General features: G+C 33.4%; 2 protein-coding genes across 2 annotated transcripts in view; both read left to right on the plus strand.

The window, feature by feature from the left end:
* LOC144851404 (inactive tyrosine-protein kinase 7-like) overlaps positions 1-4,167 on the plus strand; it is a 46,395-nt gene extending 42,228 nt beyond the window's left edge. Inside the window, exon 12 of the mRNA XM_078708835.1 lies at positions 212-4,167. Within this exon, the coding sequence (XP_078564961.1) occupies positions 212-787 (576 nt within the window). The 3' untranslated portion in view covers positions 788-4,167. The remainder of the gene's footprint in view (positions 1-211) is intronic.
* A 3,289-nt stretch (positions 4,168-7,456) lies between these two features.
* LOC144851407 (uncharacterized) overlaps positions 7,457-23,111 on the plus strand; it is a 29,973-nt gene continuing 14,318 nt past the window's right edge. Inside the window, exon 1 of the mRNA XM_078708840.1 lies at positions 7,457-7,570. The gene's annotated coding sequence lies outside the window, so the exon portion shown is untranslated. The remainder of the gene's footprint in view (positions 7,571-23,111) is intronic.

Here is a 23,111-nt window from a genome sequence, read left to right on the forward strand (position 1 = left end):
GTAGTGTCCTTTTGTATTTTTCACAATGTGCACATGACTACACAACTAGTAAGACCCATTCTATGTTTCCGAGTGTGCCAGAATGACTTATCCACATGATAGCTGCGTAGTCTTGTGGCGCATCATGAAAAGGAAAAGTCGCTATTATTTATTTGTTGGTGTTCTGAATTTTAGAAATTTAATTTTTGTTTTTGTCATTTTGTCTGTTTAGGGAGATCTAAAGAACTATCTGATAGCAACTAAAGGAAAGAACGGTCACACAAACTCACCACCACAACTGACCCTTACCCAGAAAATTGATGTCATCAACCAAATTGCCCAGGGAATGGAACATCTTGCCAATAATAGGTTCACTCATGGAGATCTCGCCGCTCACAACTGCCTTTTAAGTCCTTCCATGGAGATCAAGATCACAACCATCTCTGTATCTGAAGACCTTTTCCGCAGTGATTACCATGAGTACAACCAGCAGCTTCTGCCAATCAGATGGATGGCACCAGAGGCCATTTACGAGAATCATTTCTCACCAAAGAGTGATGTATGGTCATTTGGTGTGGTCATTTGGGAGGTCTTTTCGGCTGGTGAATTGCCATATAAGGAAAAGGACAATGAAAGTGTTCTAAAGGCAATAGTTGATGGAGATTTAATGCTGGATACTCCTCAAGGAACACCAGAAGAGGTGGAAATCTTGATGCACAGATGTTGGTCAAATTCACCAGCTGATCGACCATCATTTGGTGAGATCGTTTCAACGATTGGAGAGTTGCCAACAGATAGTCAAATTTAGAGGAGAAAAAAGAAGCTTGCTAGCCAAGTTTAGAAATGTTACTTGCTAACCATTAGTATATTATGAGTGCTAAAACAAGCTAAGACTATTGTCTGAATCTGTGAATAGTCTGCTCTCAAAATAATATGGTAATTTGACCAATCAGAATGCAATGAGCCAGCCAAACATTGGATTGGTCAACTCACTTGCCTATGTTGTTGCATTGTGTCTAAATGAGACAAAGCTTAAAACAATTCCCAAAGATTACAGGAATGAAAATACATGATTGGTTAATCTACCAAGTATAGATAGAGACCTCAAATTAATCTGGCAGTTATACATATATTTCTTCTTTATGCTATACAATTTAATTCAAAAATTCTGTTTTTATTTCCAAACAGAACCATGTTTGACTCTTACCTTGAATTAAGTTAACTGAGCAATTTGATTGAGCATGTCAGTAATTTTAAGTTATAAAATACACAAATATTGTAGACAACTTGTGGGATGGGAGTTTATTTGTTACTTTGGTTTCTAGTACAATCACTTGTAACTAAGAACTAGCATAAATGAATTAGAAAATACTAGGGAAGATTAAAATTACAATTTTTTTTTTCACTTACTATCTGGATAAACAGTTGTCTAATGTATCTGGCGCCCTCTATAATATTTGTAGTTGATAGACATTTATAACTTCCAAATAAATCTTTGATTGAACTGTGATTTGAAATCACAATCATTTTATGGTATTTATTATAATTCATTTTTATTCAAAATTAAATTTTTCCGTCATAAAAAAATGTCCAAAATGTTAACTTTGGTTTTTAAACACCTGCTTAGACCACCGATCAAAAACCAAAGGAATTGTTCAAAAGCACCAAGTATGGTGTGCCAAGTATGGTGCGCCAATATGGTGCGACAATTATCGTCTATGGACCAAAGTAAGAATTTTACTTAAAATGCTAGATTATTTTTCCACCTAGATGTTTTTTAAAGTCAATTTTACGAATGAAGGCCTAATATCGTCTTAGCTGATTCAAATCCCACCATCAGATTGTTATTTATTTTTGTAATCGAATTTAACTGTTTGTATCGATTGATATGAGTTTCTAAATAATAAGTGTTAACTTGTGCAACTTAGAAAATAAGAATAAGAGAAATGTGTTAAGTGCAACATAGGTGTGATATGAATGGTTGATGAAATTTAGTTGATTTGTCTTTTTCACTCTTAATTTTCACAACTACAAGTTTGCTAACATTAATCTCACAAGTAAAGCATGTAATTGCTGTTTAATAGACTCATTAGAAAAGATGTGTATTTATGCGTAGATACGATACAGCGCGGTGTGTGACATCGATGTTACATCAACGTCATCTTTACAGGTCTTTCTGAAGCCTGTCAAGATTACCAACTTGATTTTCCATCGATGTAACATGTACAATTTGTTACATTTTGTTAAGCTCTGTCTACAATATCAAACTTTATGTGACAAAAAATGTGATGTGCCTATATATCGACATGATGATGTCATATCAGTACCATATATGAACATATCTTTTTTTTCACATTTTTTTGTCAAACTAGTTTGATAGTGTAGACAGAGCTTTAAATTGTTGTACGTGTAAATTTGATATAACTTTAAAATATCACTACCCAGGGTTGCTAGGAGTAACTTGCAATGCATTCTGGGATACTGGTGATAAGCTTCTTTCCACAAATGAGCTGCTTGGTATGATTAAATGTTCTTAATATATAAGCGACTTTGATAACTCCAGAGGGCGCCATATATACCATATATAAGGTCAATCAGATGGAAATGTTTGTCCCGTTTGACCTTGTAAATATGGTGCCCTCTGGAGTTATCGAAGTCGCTTATTGCCAGTGAAGACAATCTGTTGTAATTGGCAATAAAATGTGGTGATTATGCATGTTTTACACCCAATAAGAGTGTTACCTAACTATACCATTATATCCGCCTTTCTTTTAAATATAGTATTAGAAATGTGAATTTTAGCTAAAAAATGTTAACTTAATTTATTCACCGTTTTAAACATTGTATTTATAAAATGCAGTCCATTTTTAACATTATCATTTGTAATTTAAATAAGTATGTATGTAAATCCGCTTTAAAGTTTAATATTTTTAATATAATTTTGACAATAAGTTATTTTAAAATAATGTGATGTCATATTGAATAATTTGATAAACTATTTGTTTATCAGCAAAATAGCTTGAATATTGAAAGAACTAAAATGCTTATCTTAAAAGCTAATATTTTAAGTCTCTGTGTTAGTTTCTATATTACTATGTTCACAACATAGCATGTTTGTGTGTCTTAATTTAGTAAATGGGTAGGGGATGTTTTAATTGAGTAAATGGCCAGGGGTGGGGTGTTTTGTTTTGTTTAATTCAATTTAAACCGATATTGGATTTGATGTAAATATGCCTTTACTTCATTTCTTTGGATGTTTACTTAAATTACTGCAGTAGTACACTATATATGTAGTCTCGTATTATTCAATTACTGCAGTAATAATGATCTTAAGTATGCGAAAATGAATGATATTTTGTGCTTTTATTTTTTAATGTACATAGTAGTAGTAGTTTCAAAAAAGTGTTTTTATAAATAAATATTTTGTGTTTCTGTATTTCTAATGTGTGGATAGCTATAAATTGTTCATAATCTGTAAATATACTTGATAAGTAAAAAGTAGGACTCCATTTTAAATTCAAGTAAGGTGACGTCATGTTATGTAATCCTAAAAGGTAACCAAAAATTACCTAAGTTTGAGGCTAATTTACAAAATGCATGGTGAACATCTCTCAATGTATAACAGCCAAAATCTATCTGCTTGTAATAATGTGATTTTGGTCTTAACATTCATTAGCTGCAGATGTTGTACCTGACTATCTAATGGTGTGAACTACTTAGATTTTTTTTTTTAACGAAAAACAAATATTTGATTTTGAGTAGCCTAAGATGAGGATTTAGATTGAACAAATCAAGTTTATCCTGAACTATGTACCATTAAAATAATGAGGGTGTGTGATGCACACAGTTGAATAGCCTGGAACTATCTATACGCTATCAAACTTTATGTGTCAAAAGTCATTATATGGACACGATATTTGGGCACAACACACTTTTTTTGTCAAACTACTTTGATAGTGTGGACAGAGCTTAATAATGAGGATTTAGAGCAAACAATCTAGTTGATCAACAATGTAGTTCAATCCATTAAAATGATTGGGATTTTATTCACAGTTGTTTTGGAATAAACCAAATGTTTTCATAATTTTTCTTTGATATGTAGCCATAGCTTCATCATCTGTAATGCTGCTGCTATTGTATTCATACTAAACAACTTTCAGTAATAAAACACAATGTTGACATGTGAAATGTAATTCTATTATTTGTTTTCTTGAGTTGTATTCATAAAATTATTTAGATTGTGATTTATTGTAGTGTTCCAACAACGAACATTTCATCTGGCTGTAGGCCTCTATTCATTGTATAATTTTACAATAAAACGTATGTGTTTGCTGCCCTCATTTGTAAGTAAAGCGTGGTTCCCACTAGAACGCAACGCAGCGACGTATTGACGCAAAGTGCTGTATTGCGCGTAATCACAAGTGATGCAATAGTGCTGCAAACATCGCAGGTTTGATTTCACGCAGGCGCGGGGGCAAACACTATTATTAGAATAGCATTTGCTTACGTTGCGTTACGTTGCGTTACGTTGCGTCGCTAGAGGGAACCACGCTTAACCAATAATCCAAACAAATTATTTATTTAAATACTGTATTCTAAGTTCTCTTGGCTAAATGTTGTCTTAAATCTCAGGTACAGGCATGAATTTTAAATATAATATTTGGTTAATTGTACATAAATCAAATATTTGTAACAGAAATCAAGACGAAAAAACATGAATTTCCCTTAATATGGTCAAATACAAAATTTGGGAAAATTCTTCCATAAAAACCAGGAAGACTTTTTTTCAGTAGTTAGGTAGTTAACCTAATGTAATAAAATGTCTGGTGACTCCCTAGATGGTGAAAAAAGATGGTGGATATTACGGTGGATAATTTTTGCTATAGCATGAAAATAAAAATCTGAAGTTGAATAAAAATATCAGAAATGTAATATTCAAGTTATATTACCTATATTTATTCATCTAATAACATTTTTTATCACACCGTTTATTTTTCCTAGCTTTTTGAAATGCCTCTCTATTTACAAAATTTGTGTACAAAATAATAGAGATTTTACTGTGTAATTTGAACTATCCCCCCACTGATAAGAAAGTGCTTATTTTCAACAAGCTCGTGTAACACAAATAAAATCCCAAAAATTATGAAACATAGGGGAAACTATAGATCGATAATTATTAGAATGTATGATCAATAGAAATTTTTTGCCGGCACCTGGCCTTTAAGTATTTGTATTTCGTCATCAGATTCAGTGACGGCACGGTGCGAATATTTCGTACTAATATGATAGTACAGCGCGAATAATTCGTACTAATATCACGGTCACCGTGCGAATAACCCTATTGGTCTATTTTGTTTTAAATCGAAAAGTTGTTTATTATTTAATTTAACTGATCAAGTGACGTTATTTTTTATTTTGTTTTCAAATGTGAAAGATTAACGGTTAAATAGAGGAAATGGTCACTGGTATCAAATTATCAATTTTAGTCGCGTAATTGTCATATCATGACAAGAACATAAAGTGGTAGAGAAAGAAGAAGTACCATTTGTGCGTCATTACCGTTAAACGTTCAAGGGGGTTGAATTGATATGAGTGGTGCCCATTCTATCATTTGAATTCATACCGTATACTAGAAAGTTTAACTTAAATTTAAAGGTAAGTCGGTATTGTTTCTTACAACTAAAGATAATAAACAATACACATAGGCCCTATATCTTAAAAAGCTTCTTTTTCGAGGTGAGTAATAACATTTACAAGTTGCATCGGCGATATCAATTCATTTTGAAGAGAATTAAAGGCCCATATCATAACTAGGATTACATTTTTTTTGCAACGGCTTGGCCTAACGCGTGCCAAGATTTTCAGATAGGGTAAAAACACCGTTTAAACTCCCACCTACTATTATCTATTTAAAGATATATTGTCTCCCTGAAAAAATAACATTATTGACCAAAAGTTGTATCGAAAAAATAGATTTAAACCATAATTTAAAGGAAAAAAGTATATATGAATATTGTCAATGAGGTTATGGTATACAATGTAACATTAATTTATTTATTTTATTTTCCGCCGAAAGTGGTTAACTTCATTAAAACCACAAACAAATTGTCTATTTTCAAATTTCTTATTCATCTTCATTTTTGCATGCTTTCATTCATCTTTCGTTCAATTACATAAAACGAACATTTCATTCTTTTAAAGTTTGTAACACTAAGTCTTTGCGTTGTTGCTAAACTTGAGTAAGTAAATTCTTTGTAGGCCTAGTGCTTGAAAAATGTTTGATATTCCTAGTTTTGATGAATGTATGCGTAAATCTATTAGTTTTATGTTATCCGTATTCATTTTTCTTATTTGAATTTGATCGTAAAAACTGTTTTTAATTCCAATTGTATAATGAATAGTACTCTTATATAATGCCTAATACAATGTTTCTAAGCGCTTTACACACAAAACATCTTTAAGGCTTATCCTAGAACAGAAATGAGACGATTCCGGCATGGACACTGGGCCTCTCTTCATTTTTGTGCTCAAGTCTCATGCTCAGCTTGCAGGCCTAAGCAGCGGTTTAGCAACTCTGCTGCAAAAGGGACGTGGCGGCATATACGTAATTTCAGTTTCATAAACCGAAATGAAATCAGGATTTTTAACAGAATCATTATATCACATGATACATTATGTTTCATTTCTGTTTCCAGATACACTTTCATCATATCTTTCATTGCAATTCGTATTAAGACCACACGACTTATAAAATTAATGCCATACCAGTTTCTATGTACTATTAACTTCTCTTGATAGGCTATGGATATATAGGCCTATATATATAGTAATCAGTAAGTTCACGTTTGGAAACAATGACATATCAATTTTAACAAATTAACCTCACGTGAAAGTGTAAGCGTGGTTCCCACTAGCGACGCAACGCAAGGACGTAACGCAACGCAAGTGAATTGACCAATCACAAGCGATGGCTTATTCGCTTGTGATTGCTAACTGTCTATAACTTCGCTTGTCATTGGTTAAAACGCTTGCGTTGCGTTTACGTCCTTGCGTTACGTTCTAGTGGGAACCAAGCTTAATAATTGTGTTTACCCCGCCTGCGTGAAATCAAACCTGCGATTTTTGCAGCACTGTTGCGTCGTCGGTTACGCAATACAGCACTTTGCGTCAATACGTCGTTGCGTTGCGTTCAAGTGGGAAGTGGGAACACGCTGTACTTACACGTACGATAGGTATACTACCTAAATTATGATTATTACTATGTGTTTTCAAACTAGTTTAAATGTTCATTTTTAATTATAAAATATGTCATTTCTTGTGTACATTATTATTGTGTGCGGAATTATGTACGTGACCACAGGCTGTTTAAAGTTTAAAATTCGATAAATGCTAGAGGGCAGCATAATTACCGTGTGATTACGTAATAGATAGGAAGAACATAGAAATCAAAACAACCGTCTATCAGACGACTGGCAGAAAAACGACGGCGAAAAGAAATAGGCCTAGCTTGATGAGATAAGATTTACAATTACGAATAACTTTACATTATGTTATGTATTTATTGTTGGAATCTATTATAATACAAATTAAGGTACGTAATATATTAACCAAATAATTAATATTTTGGATAGCCTTGCGTTAGGCCAGCAGGCGGATAACTTCGTGTTTGTTGTTGTGTTGAGTGTGAAAAACGCACTCACCAGACATAAAGTTCCCTCACGGCAACCTTTTAGTATAGACCTTCGGATCGTACGCCGTGTGAGAGAAGAAGGTGAATTTACTTAATTATATGTGGGAATTCATAGTACTATATTTCTCCTTAATGTACACTGAAAAAAATAATACTGTACTTCATTTTAAAAAATACTGTAAAGTAGGCCTAATTTGTATTTATTTTTAAAGTTTTTTAAAGAATAAATGTAGTATTAGGATCATGGAAGAAGAACTATAAATTGGCTCCACGGTGGGATTTATTATCTAAATAAGCATGGTTAAAATGAATATTTAATGAGCTAAGGACTATCTTCTTAATTAAATCTATTGTACTGTTAATGGGTGTCCTGCACTTACATGGAAATGAAATAAATAAATGTCTTTCTTGATTTATTTTAAATATTTATTGTAATTGTTAAAGATGTATGTCCCCACAAAACATGAAAAATGAAGCTTAATAAAATCAGACTTAATAGGCCATTTTATAGTTTTAATAAAGTAATCATTTCCATCATAACCCATTTAACAATATTTTGCTTTAAATTTTAGTAAAAAAAGTAAATTACTATTGTGGGACATTAAAATGGCATATTCAACAAAATACATTATTTATTCAGGGGGACAATATATCTTTAAACTAAAAACAAATAGATATTTAATACCGTTTTCCCCTGGAAATTAGTGAGGTCGAACTTTTCACAAGATAAAAGTTTTCATTTGTTGTCAAAGATTGAATTTGCATTTTCCTTTCTGTTGTCAATGAGATAAGATGAATGAAAATTACATTTTTTTCTTATCCAATCCTTGACTAAACCAATAATTTTGTCTAGAAAATAAGTAGACATATCAATTTATTTTTCATTCAAAAATAGGTAAAATAATTGTGAAAAGGTATATTGTTTATTAAATTTCTGCAAAATGCGGTAAATAAGTTAATTGATGCATCTAGTCTTGACCTTCGTGTGACCTTCATCATGACCTTTACTGTACCTTGAAATAAAGTTCAATTATTTTATCATAGTTCTCCAAAATCATTTGAATATTAATCATTATTTTTATGTTAAGTTTAAATTATTAATGAAATTATTTAAATAATCTTTTTTTCATTTGTATATATTTATATTGGCTCATATTTTATAGTTTAGTTATTTTATTTTCAACCTGTTATTGGTGTTTTACACTGTTGGTTTGAAATAAAGAATAAAGAATAAAGAAAATATTAACTACAGTACAGTACAAGAGATATTATTTACATGATTGTCAACCATGGAGGTATAAATTATACCTCCATGTGTCAACCATGCACAATTTTAAGATCTTTAAAGCTCAGGTACAGGCATGAATTTTAAATATAATATCTGGTTAATTGTACATAAATCAAATATTTGTAACAGAAATCAAAATGAAAAAACATGAATTTCCCTTAATATGGTCAAATACAAAATTTGGCAAAATTCTGCCATAAAAACCAGGAAGACTATTTTTCAGTAGTTAGGTAGTTTAACCTAATGTAATAACATGTCTGGTGACTCCCTAGAAGGTGAAAAAAGATGGTGGATATATGGTGGATAATTTTTGCTATAGCATGAAAATAAAAATCTGAAGTTGAATAAAAATACCAGAAATGTAAAATTCAAGTTATATTACCTATATTTAGTCATCTGATAACATTTTTTACCACACCGTTTATTTTTCATAGCTATTTAAAATGCCTCTCTATTTACAAAATTTGTGTACAAAAGAATATAGATTTTACTGTGTAATTTGAACTTATTTTCAACAAGCTCGTGTAACACAAATAAAATCCCAAAAATTATGAAACATAGAGGAAACTATGGATCGATAATTATTGGAATGTATGATCAATAGAAATTTTGTGCCCGCACCTGGCCTTTAAGATTTAAGAAATTCTATTGGTCCACTTAAAATGGAAATTCGCATAATTAAAACAATAAAACTAAAATAAAAGTACAATAAAAAGATATTACAGTACATCCAAAAAATTGCAAAAACACTATAATTGGAAATGTTAAAATGCTTGTTTGTAATAAATGTTAAATACTGCTAAAAACACAAATTGCAAAAATGCTATAGGCCAATGTAACATACTGGTAAAACTATTGAAAATTCTAAAAAGTATTCTACAGTATAGAAATTACATGTATTTTTCACAGTAGATCTGTGAAGATAAAAATAAAGATATTTTAACTTCTTGAAAAAAAGTGCGATGGTTCAATCTTAATTACATTTTAAAAAAGTGTTTCACTGTTTATGTGCTATTTTTTAAAAAACTCTCATTCAACTGAGTTTTGTCCTTTTTGTTTCTTAAGCCTTTTTCCAGTCGATCCTGAGTTGCGATGATTTGACCTGATTCAACGATTTTACAGGAAAAGGGGATAAAAATAAACGCTAAAAATCGTTAAAATCTACAATCGTTGAAGTTGAACTCGGTTCAACTTCAACGATTGTAGATTTTAACGATGTTATTCACTTTTTTTGTACACTTTTAAGGTCTGATATTTCAAAATAACAAGTGTAAGTCAAACTAAACTATAAAACAAATATAATTTAATTTAATTTTTGTCCTTAGTGTAAAAATAGATTTCAGCAAAAACATAGTCCTAGGATAGGTTGCATCATCAAGACCAATTTTCACGTGGGTCTGGCTGCATGTGGCCGGCCTTTCGGTTTGCAACAATTAGCATGTCCTAGCAATGCTCATCAGAATCTTTTCGTGGCCGGAGAGGAAATCATACACACTGTGCTATTGAAAACAAACTAAAATCATGTGTAAAGAAACCTAATTACTGCAGTAACTACAGTAGAATAATTTTGATATAATTCATTTTATTAAAATTCAGCAGCCATGTTTTAGTTGAGTAACTTAAAAAAAAAGACCAATGCCACTTTTCTTTGGTTTTTTAATTAATTAAACTCTATTATACATTATCTCTAGTTAGTAGCCATGTTTTGTTTATAATGTTGTTGTTTGAACAACTGCAAAAAAATGCCCAATGTCATTTTCCTTCTGTGACCATTATTGTGCAAGGTTACATGAAATTAACAAGCAAGGTCAACCAAGGTCAAACTGACCAATGACCTTCTTTAATGCAAATGGTCATCATAGAATTGCTATTCATATTCAGTGTTTTATTCAGTAAGCAATGTATACGTGATACATACCACTACTATGGATTTATCCAAATTACTCATCAGGTATGTATGTTGCACTATATTAATGAAATTATACATTTTTTTCATACTATAATTTTGACCTTCATTTATTAATTGCAATAGTTTTTGCTCTAAAAGGCATCTTGCACCCTATACTATACGTGTACAGTCAGTAGTTTCTGTACTGTACCTCCAGTGAGTGCAGTGGCTGATATAGATAGGGCTTGTGGTTGATTCTCCTTCCTCCTCTTCCTCCTAAAAATTGGAGTTATACCATATTATGATCTCGCACATTGATGGCAACCTAATCTTGGCATTTCTAAAAATAGAAGCCTTCTAACTAAAAAGACTTTTTATAGTAAGTTTGTAGTTTTGATCACAACACAATAAAGTAAAAAGAAGAAAATAATTATTTCTTTTTATTCTGTTGTGATCAAAAGTATTTTTGTTTTGTTGTTTTCTACTTCGTTTAAGCATTCAATAACAAAGAAGCTTCTTTGCCATAATAATACGCTGTTTGTACTTAGTATACACTCAAAACAGATAAATCTTAACTCTAAAAAGACATAAAGGTTAGCAGTAGAATTAATGAGTCAATCCATTAATTACATACCGTAGTCCTTGTTCTGAAAATGAGAAAGTTTGTAAATGAGAAGAAAATCCTATATTATCAATTATTTTATTTCAACTACGTTAACTTAAATTAAACTTATTTAATTGTACTCAGGTTTCTTTTTTTACAAAACCATAAAAATACACTTGCATCACAACATCCCTAACAAATTTCAGGGGAGAGGAGCGTTTATTTTTGAATCTAAAAAAAAATGATGGTTGTAGACAATATAAAATGTGGTGAGTTAATAAGGTTTGTTATTCATTAATAAAGAATAACTTGACATGGTATCTAAAACCTTTTACTTCTAGATTTTGTTAATGTTATGATTTGTTAATATTTAAATTATATTATATACAGAATTATATATTATTTAAAATGTTCGGGTGGCTTCCATGAATGCGGCTTTTGGCCTTAATGGAAGTCTCCCTGGTCCTTTTGTATATTTTTTGCTTTGTATTTTTTTTTTCTTTATGGATCAAATAAACTGATTTGTGACTTGTGTGCAATATTTAACAATAAACAATATTTTTCAGTGATTTACATTCATCTTTTCTAATCCAATTTTCATCATAAATTGTAAAAAAAAATCTGAGCCCAGTAGTGATGACATCATTGAGGATCTGTAAAATAGAAGTTTTGTACTGACGTAATGAGAAGGTTGACTGGTGGTAGTCTTTGATGACTGAATAGGGATCTTTGAACGAGGTGGTACTTCACATTGAACTACTTACTACTATGCGTTTCACTTGTAACAAGTACTGTAAATCTATATACGTAGGCAATACTTATTGACCATAGGGCAAGGATTGATACTATTGATACTACTGTAAGCTAAACATCTGCAATACAGTATGTAGGTCAACGGCAGATATTATTTACAGAGGTCAAATTAATCATTATTCATAATTTTCGATAGGTTATCTCTATATTGACATCATCATGAATTTGGACTATTCCTTAAGTTGGATTAAGCATCCTCCGGTTTTTGTGCTGACAACTTAGCGCTTCTTTATGTTGTGAGAAACGTAGAATGATATGTCAAGTCCAGTTTCTTGCTACCAGAAACATTTCAAATTACCAATTACATATCTTTAAATATTTTTATATTATCTCATAATCTATAATATATTGTACTGCACTGTACTGTAGGCTAGGAAGGATATACTGTACAGTATAAATTTGTATTAATGAGTTTGAAGAGACGTGCCTTTAGTGGTCTGGCATGCCAGCTTTATCTTACCTATTTCTCCACTTTTATTTTATAACACTGTAAAAAATAAAGTAACAATAGGTTAAAGTCTCATTCCCTATTTTTTTAGAGCTAATTTAAGGTCACAAACTAAATTTAATGTAAAAATAACTACTACTGTATATGGTCCTATTGAGATAACTTTTTTCATTTTTATTAAACGGTTAAAATGTGAAAAATAAGTTGATTCTAATACTTTAAGTAGCCCGCTATAAATCCCAACATGCAATTTTAATAAAAACGGTAACCATATTTTTACTTTATTTTAAAAAAAGTTAAAGGTTAAAAAAGTTTGAACTGTATGTAGTACTTTAGTTCAAGAAGAAATGTTTTTTTACAAAGATGCGGTTTAAATTAAACTATATTCAACACATGTTATGTGTCTGTCATTGTATAGCCCGTACCTACTTCATCAACTGATAACAAGTCAAGACACCAACCTATCTGTCACCCAAATTGATGAACTTAATATGTTATGAATCTATATTTGTAAGACCAGATCTGTGCCAATATGGTCTATTTTGTGCATAGTGTAATATGAGTGTCATAGTACCTTTGAAAGCCCTAAAATTGATGTGAAGATGTCTCCCAGTTTCCATTATAATTAACCCTAAATTCTGTAGTCTGAACCTAATAAGGGGATGCCTGTGATCCCTTTAATCATAGAGATATTATCTCTATGCTTTAATAGAGGTGTCCACCTATGATAAGGATTGGTGGTGATGTTAAATCGTTTCTTCTTACTCATTAATATGCGTGTCCTCTGAACAAGGGTTAGTCGTATGTTAAAATTTCTCTTTGTACAAGTCATAGGAAAGGAAAGTGTCCCGATAATAAAAGTGTCCCGAATAGAGGTGCCCTCAATAAGGGGTTTTATTGTACTTTTCATTTCCCCTGACTGTAAATTTAGCTGTAAGAATTTTAAAATTTGAGACATATATTGTCTTGTGTTGTTATCTATTTTATGTGTTTATTTAGTGAAATTATTTAGGTTAGTACGGAGACAGGTGTTTTACACCATGTATTTCTACAGTACGCCTAAATTAAATTTATACAGTAGACTTCATTAAAATCTTACATCCATTTCCAACAAAATAAAAAAAAAACCATTTTGAATTATTATTAAAGGTTAATTATGATTTATGTGACTCTAATCTGTAATTTCCCATTCAAAACAAAAATTCATTTCTTTAAAGATCTATTGTCCCTCTGAAAAAATAATTTTTTTCACATTTTGTTTTTAAATATGCCATTTTATTTGTTCCATAATAGTTATTCACTTTGCCCAAAAATTGGAACCGAAAAAAAAAATATTTACCTGAAAAAAACTGTAATTAAGCACAAAATTATAATAGTCAAATTGGCTGCCAGCCAATGTGTTTTGGTTGAATTTAACCATTTTTTTTTTTTTTGTGAAAGTGAAAACATTTGTTTTCCGTTTTTTTTTTCTGCGAAAGTGATTAACTTTATTAAAAACAAAATAGCCCATTCAAAATCTGATTTAGTAATCTTCATTTTTTTAGGACAATACATCTTTTAATAGTTTTTGTTAAAACCAACACAAGACAATTTTAGAATTTTCGAACATAATTAATTTTGTTCAGTCTAGTATTCTGATTCTGATCAGAACATTATCAGTCGGTTTGTTATACTCTACTACAGTAATGATTTATTTGATGTTTCGGGAAAGCACCCACTCAGCTGTATAGTACAATTAGAATTCTATTCATTCATTTATCAGTGGAAAATTACTTCCATTTATTGTCATACATAGAAATTATATTTGCTCTGAGATATACAAAAACAGATAAATGAAAAACTAACAAAAACAATTACAGAATACTAGACTGAACAGAATTAATTATGTTCGAAATTCGAAAATTGTCTTGTGTTGGTTTTAACAAAAATTATAAAAAGTGTCACATCACTCTCGTACGGTATATATACTGACAAGCATTCAGTGCCCGAATGGCAGGTGGAGAAAAGCTGTTACGAAACCTCTTTGTACGAGAGATGATGGACCGGTAACGTCTACCGCTACGTAAATTGTATAATTCTATTATACAGTATCTATTGTATTTTCTTGCCATGCTAAAAAAATAAATAAAAAAGATTTGTCAAATAAACGAAGGCGACAAGATGGAATATATGGAAGAGTGATATAAATAGACGATGACATAATTAGAGCCTTTGCAGTATGTCAAAGGTTACAAAATCTTAGAAGTTGATTAAGGTATCTCCCACATCCTTCCTTGTATTCTATAAACTGTACATCATAATATTAATATTTACTGTCCCACTACAGTACTTCGCTTGTGTCTAAAAGTGTAGAGTAAGTAACATACAGTTTTTAAAAGTTGAAACTACAGTGTGAGTTAGTAAGCTAGAAATAAAAGAGGAATATTTTATGTTATATTTATTTTATTTTTAGCGCATGTTGTTTGTTCGCATTTGAAAAATATGCCAAAATAGAAAGGGGAATAAACTTGGGAAAAACCAACCAATACTGTACAGTACATACTGTAGGCGCAATAAAGTATATAGAAAAATGTTGCATATATATATATTATTATTACTGCCTTTCCGCTGAAAAGTCTGCCGACATTTCCGCTTGGGCTGCTCCATAAATCTCTTTTACTAGTTTCTTCCAGTCTGATCTTTCATTGGCTAGTTCTGTCATCCGTAAATTAAAATTCAAGTTCAACATTTATTTCTTCAAATGCAATACAAATAATACAGAGTTCATAAAATAAGTTTGGTTGGTTAAAAAAAAAAGAGAAACTGAAAAAATTAATTTTTATGTACAGTGTTTCAAATTTCAATACATGTTTGTCAACAACCTGGTAGGAAGTTGTATTTTGAATAGGTAGGAAAAGGCTGCTATAGGTATTGTTGGTAAGTATTGTTATTGTTATACAAAGGCTAGTAATTAATTTATGACAATACATACTGTATTATTGATGAGTCATACGAATCTCCTTAAACTTTTGAAAATATTACCGGTAGGACTAATGACAGAGACATCTCCTACAATCAAAAAAATGCAAAGTCATTACATGTGTTAGTTAGCAACCAGAATAATTTATTCTTTGTTAATAGTATGAAAGCAATGTTTTGTGGTCTAACGATGATTGCCTTAAAAAACAGTTTTTGTAGACATTCTGACAAGTGTGTTCGTGTTCCTCAAAAATAAGTTTTAGACACAATTTAGCAAGTAGTAATCCTAAAAAGAAAAACATACATGGCTATATACTTCAGTTGGAATCTCTTTGGAAAAAATCGAAACGCCCGCTAGTGGCGCTACAATACTTACAGTAGAGACTTGTGGAAAGTCTAGATTTAGTAGAATTACCCATTTTAAGGAGACGCCTTCTAAACCCTTCTGAATCATATATTGTCCCTGGTTCATTCTACGGCAATGTGTCTCCTAATAGCAATGATTCGCTTTTGACAAAATAATGATTTTGCTTATAAAAAAGACAAAATAATCAGTTACTGTACATTTCACAACAAAATCCTTCCAGACAATTGGCTGACTATTTTGTTTCTTAAAATTATTTTTTTTGTCATACCTATTAAGCTAATATGTGACATTAAAATGGCCTACAGTATTAATAAAAAAAAAATGTTTATGGGTCTGTTTCTGCTGCATAGCGCCAAATAAACCGATTATTTCAAAAATGTAAAATTTGTGTAAATGTGACTGCATTTCTGCTCATTTTTTGCTCCAAAATAACCGTTTACATCAGTGGGTGGTCGTTGACAAAAATCGTTGAAATTACCCAAAATGCAATTGGTCCCGGCGGTTAATTAAAACGTTACTGCCATGTAGTTGAATCGAGGTCAGCAGCTGTGTCAATCAAATAACCGTTATTTTGTGTTCGTGTTCCTCAAAAATAAGTTTTAGACACAATTTAGCAAGTAGTAATCCTAAAAAGAAAAACATACATGGCTATATACTTCAGTTGGAATCTCTTTGGAAAAAATCGAAACGCCCGCTAGTGGCGCTACAATACTTACAGTAGAGACTTGTGGAAAGTCTAGATTTAGTAGAATTACCCATTTTAAGGAGACGCCTTCTAAACCCTTCTGAATCATATATTGTCCCTGGTTCATTCTACGGCAATGTGTCTCCTAATAGCAATGATTCGCTTTTGACAAAATAATGATTTTGCTTATAAAAAAGACAAAATAATCAGTTACTGTACATTTCACAACAAAATCCTTCCAGACAATTGGCTGACTATTTTGTTTCTTAAAATTATTTTTTTTGTCATACCTATTAAGCTAATATGTGACATTAAAATGGCCTACAGTATTAATAAAAAAAAAATGTTTATGGGTCTGTTTCTGCTGCATAGCGCCAAATAAACCGATTATTTCAAAAATGTAAAATTTGTGTAAATGTGACTGCATTTCTGCTCATTTTTTGCTCCAAAATAACCGTTTACATCAGTGGGTGGTCGTTGACAAAAATCGTTGAAATTACCCAAAATGCAATTGGTCCCGGCGGTTAATTAAAACGTTACTGCCATGTAGTTGAATCGAGGTCAGCAGCTGTGTCAATCAAATAACCGTTATTTTGTGTTCTAACACTGAATTGAATGGGTGTTTTTAACCGGTTATTTTGCGCTGCCTTTTAACCAGTTGCCACAAAATTGTCCTGTTTCTGCTCCCAAAAATTTGGAGTTAATTTATTCACTCTGTTTTTAACCGGTTATGTTTAGGCAGCAGAAACAGGACCATTGATGATATCTTTGATTAGATCATTCGTTAATTCTACCTGTAAAAATAGATGGATTGTAGACATGTGCAAGCATAATTCTACCATAAATCCTTGGTAACTATTACCGCCTTTGATGTTTCCTTAGTTGACCTTTCCAGATTTATAATTGACCTTCTATTTAATAATATCTTTAAAATTGTCATTGTGTAAACAACTTTACTTTTATAATGTGTACATTGACTAAAATCTGAATATTTGTCACAAATGACATTTGCTTTGGATTTAAAAATAATTATAAAAAATAATTATAAAAAATCAGTATAAAAAATCAGTATAAAAAATCAGTATAAAAAATACATACAAAGGGATAACATTAACTCCAGACATTTAAAAGAAGACATAAAAAATATTTTCTTTCCTAGGAGCATTGCCTAGGCCATTTATTTATATACATAGGCCATTGGCTCGAATACATCAATATAAATATTAACAGCTTCGTCGCCCTTGTTCCTTGCCGGCTCAGGATGTGTCTCTGATGCTACATCTGCTGGCTTGTTCAGACTCGCGCCGGGAAGTGGTTATGAAAGTGCATCAAGCGCATACGGTCACCTAAGCACTCAACCACTTTGGGCGGCCCTCTTTTCCCGCCGGGAATTCTCCCTCACCGTCTATAATAGCCGTTGGAAGCATTATATTAATTGGTGCCAGCGCCAACTGATAAACCCCAAGACTGTGACATTGGGTCAGGTATGCGCTTTCCTACATTACCTGTTTGAGTCAGGTTTGCAGGTCTGCACCGTATCCGGCTATCGGTCTGCCATAGGTGCAATTACACCGACATTTTCAGACGGTTCGAGCGTCTCAACATCCACCACAATATCAAGTTTGCTGCGTGGCATGTTTAGAGAACGGCCTCCATTGGAGGCCCTGGTTCCCAGCTGGAACATCAACTTCGTCTCTTAGGTGGGTCAAGACGTGATGCACATCTATTGCCTTCTAGGAGTATCTAGATGGCGGGCCGCCCTCGCGATAGAATCCCAACAGGAATCTTCCTCACCGTCTATAATATATTAGCCGACCAAAACATTACTCACTGGTGCTAGCGCCAACCGATAGACCCTGTTAAGTTTGGGTCAGGTAAGCGCCTTCCTGCTCTACCTGGTTAAGTCAGGTCTGCAGGCCTGCACCGTGTCGGTATTCCGGTATGCCTTAGGGGCAATCATACTGAGATTCAATGATGGTTGAGCATATCTGCATCTCAACAGTCTATTGAGTGCATGAGATGAGACTGGCCTCCAGTAAAGGCCCTTGTTCCTGTTGGGACGTCAGTATCGATCTAGTCACTCTAATACTCCAGGTGGGCCTTCAGGCTAGGCCCATACTTTTCTCGCCTTTGAGCATTCATCACAATGAAACTGCATGAATGCTGGCGCGAGTTGCACTCTCCTTCCTAACATCTGGTTTAGGTTTGAGTGTCATTTTATGTGGCTAGTAATAGGAACCATTTCCTAGCAAGATGCTTGACTGCTCGCGATTTGCTGACTGTGTTCATCATCCTACACTCGTACATGATGATGCTCCTCTCGCTATGCCTGCACCCGCTGCGGCTTCTACAGACCCGGATGCTCTGTCCCCGGCAGTTCTGTAGGCCATCGCAGCAGCAGTGAGAGCATTGCATGCAGAGGGAGATGCCCTCTGTAGCCTCTCCTCTCATCGACCCTTCCCCAGTTCCATATACAGAACTACGGCCCCCGCCTCAGGCATCAGTGTCTGAGGGTCCGTCCATTGTCAGAGGTTACGAAAGTGACACGACAATGGTCACGCTCTCCGACAAGGAGCAAGAGCGTGAGGGACCGGAGGAAGAGGGCCTGCAGGCATTGGTTAATCGGACGGTTCCAACGGTACTCGAATTCCTATGAGTCGACCATGTGCAAAGTCAACAACTGAAATTGAGTTATGCACTTTATCAGTCACTCCTCCGCCATCAATTCACATGCATCAGTTGCATGTGGTTGCATAGGTGTTGTATACAGGTAGTGCCAGCTAGGTGGCGAACACAGTCAACATTCACGTCACCCCATCGTTATCTCCACAAACATCACACCAGTAGCCACAGCAGAGCTGAAGGTAAGGGATACACAAAACTCTTTGTAACTTGTCTCCCACCGCCGACTAGTATCTAGTCCGGTGCTATACTGGCTATTGTCGGTTTATCCAGGTAAGCTAGGCACGAAATAGACTACACAAACCAACAGTGGTGTTGGTAGTCTATGAGTGCTAGCTTACCTGGATAAACGCCCTCCCACCGTCCCCTCAGACAAGAAGTCTTGCGAAATGATGATGGTGGTTTGTGGGGAGGCTCCCACCTGAGGGCATAGTTCATGGACTATACCACTTGTGGAGAGGGGTGTTCAATGAAAATTTCTACTTTTCGAGTTATATCTCGCTCTTCGAGGAGAAAGGGCTATTGTCGGTTTATCCAGGTAAGCTAGCACTCATAGACTACCAACACCACTGTTGGTTTGTGTATGTAAGAACAGGAAAAGATTAAAAAAACAGTAAAAAATGACAATTGATAAAATTATGATTTTGTTGATTTTTAGAAATACAATACAATTTTTTATCACAAATTTTGTATCTTGTTGGGTGTCTTTCGTTATTTCTTTTTTTCAGGTTGTTTATTTTATTTTCAGATAGAGTAAAATATTGTAATTTTCAATAAAGAGTATTTTTTGAATGCCCATTGTTAGTTGATGAGTACTGCTTAAACTCCAGGCCTGTGTGACGTCAATGTATTGTACTAAGCTATAATTAGGTGATTATCACAAGCAAAGAATAATGAAGGTCTGATGAGGTTCTAGAATTTTCATAAGATGGATTGTTTCTCTATTGAAAAATAGAAGCCAGACTAAATTCACTCAGTCAATTTCTTAGATAAAAATATTTATAGACATTTTTGATTAAAGAAAAATACAACAAACAATGTTTTGAAAAAATAGAGGGCGCTGCTCACTGCGGACGACCAACAAGCTCACTTGTCCTGATTTTGTTGCTTTTTGGATGTGTGTAGTGATTTTTTCTGTATTTTTATTGTGGATTTTCTGTGTATTAATGTTGACTATTGTTTGTTCTTCGCTTTTTGTGGTGATTGTTAACATGATTAGACCGTTTTTTAACGTCAATGAGCCGACGCAAGCTAGGCCAAGGGTTGTTTGCTATACGCCTATGGAAATGAAGGACATACGCAACCAAATCGAATACCCAGGTGCTGGAAAATGGCCTGACATACCTTTCGAGATGCGACGGCGAAAAAGAGGTAGGGCCAGTGGAGTTAGAAAACGGTTCCGTGCTAGGAAATGTAGACCATATTTGCCTACAATCATTATGGGAAACGCACGTTCAATTGTAAATAAAATGGACGAATTAAATGCAAATATGCATTTGCATGAATATAGATCTGTTAGTGTGATGGCCCTTACGGAAACATGGTTAAGTGAAGAGAAAAGTGACGAACATTTTAGGATTGATGGGTTTACACTATTCAGAGGTGATAGAACTGTTGAATCCGGAAAAAATAGAGGAGGCGGTGTTATGGCATATATAAGCGAAAGGTATTGTCACCCAAATAATGTGCATCTAAAGAAAAACAGCTGCTCGCCTAACGTTGAAATAATGGTACTCTCTATACGTCCTTTCTACATACCGAGGGAATTTTCACATGTTGTTTTAGTGGTTGTATACATACCAAACAAAAATCTGGCCAAGGAAGCACAAAGAGAACTAACCGTAGTTATAGCGGAAATTGAAACGGCTTCCCCTGACGCATATATTGTAATAAATGGAGACTTTAATCATTGTACCCTAAAAAAGAGTAGCGTTTACTATTACCAACATGTGAAGTGCAGCACGCGGGAATCTGTTACCCTTGACGTATGTTATTCAAACGTAAAACACGCATATTTATCAAGAAAATTGCCGAAACTTGGTAAATCTGACCATAATTTAATTATACTACAACCCAAGTATCGTCCATTAGTACAACGGCAGAAACCCAGGGTAATTACTGTTAAGAAGTGGACTCAAGATGCAATAGAACAGCTGAAATGCGAATTTGAAACTACGGACTGGAGTGTTTTTACGGAAAATTCAAACGGGTCAAACGAGGTAACGGAAGCGGTTAGTGCATATATTAACTTTTGTACTGAAAATGTAATACCAAAAAGGAAAGTTAAAATCTACGGAAACCGTAAACCATGGATAAATGGGGAGGTGACAGATGTTATTAAGCAAAAGAGACAGGCCTTCGATCGAGGTGATGTAAATGAACTAAATAAAATCCAAAAGGAACTTAAACGAGTAATACGTAAAAGTAAACTAAAGTACAAACGTGAAATAGAAGAAAATTTTGTAGGTAATGATATGAGTAAGGTTTGGAGGGGAATGAGGCAAATGAGCGGATATGCAAAATCGCCACAAGGAAGTGGAATTGTGTCAAATTTGACTAAGCAATATGCTAATGAATTAAATACATTTTTTAATAGGTTCGATCGCTATAATTTTTCTGATGAACAGACCTTAATCAAAAGTAGGCTGGCCTTACCAGATGAAAGTGGTTTTGACCTTAAGACAAATGCGGATGAAGTTACCAGCCACTTTAAAGGTCTGAAAGCATCCAAATCAGCTGGACCAGACCAAATTCTACCCAAAGTTCTTAAATTATGCGCAACCCAATTGGCAGATATTTTTGTATATATTTTTAACTTGATTTATGAAACACAAACCTTGCCGGAATCTTGGAAAACGTCATGCATCATCCCAATCCCTAAACGACAAAATATACAGTGTTATAACGATCTTAGACCTGTTGCGCTAACATCCGTCCCAATGAAAGTTTGTGAAAAGATTGTTCTAAAAAGCCTGAAACCATTAGTTGCAGATTTTTTGGACCCACATCAGTTCGCTTATCGGAGAAACAGGAACACTGAAGACGCATTAATATACAAAAATGAAAAAATGTATGCCCATCTTGACAATTGGAGAACATCCCCGTCTGTTAGGATTATGTACTTCGACTTTAGTTCAGCTTTTAATACCATCCAACCACACATTTTAATTAATAAGTTGTTCGGCATGAATATCCCCAATTTACTAATTTCGTTCGTTTTTAACTTCCTCGTTGGACGTCTCCAGTTTGTTAGGCTAAATCAAAATGTCAAATCGGACATTATTCGGACAAATACGGGAGCACCACAAGGTACTGTACTTGCACCGTTTTTGTTCACATTGTATACGTCGGATTTCCAACCTAGGTTCCCGGACTGTCCAGTAATTAAATTTGCAGATGATTCTGCAATGATAGGTTTAATAAAAGAGGATGACGATACAAATTTCAAATCTGAAATAGTTAGGTTTACGAAATACTGTGATGACAATTTCCTGGAACTTTATGTAGCAAAAACCAAAGAAATGCGAATAGATTTCCGTCGTAAAAAAAGAAGGGAAATTGAGCCTGTCCAGATTAAAGGACATGAGGTAGAAATCGTTAAAACATATAAGTATCTTGGGGTAATGTATGACAATAATTTATCATGGGGAGAGCATGTAGATCAACTAATTAAAAAATTAAATACTAGACTGTACTGTTTGAGGAAAAT

The sequence above is a fragment of the Antedon bifida genome, chromosome 9, assembly GCF_963402885.1.
Source record: "Antedon bifida chromosome 9, ecAntBifi1.1, whole genome shotgun sequence".
In the NCBI taxonomy this organism is placed as follows: domain Eukaryota; kingdom Metazoa; phylum Echinodermata; class Crinoidea; order Comatulida; family Antedonidae; genus Antedon; species Antedon bifida.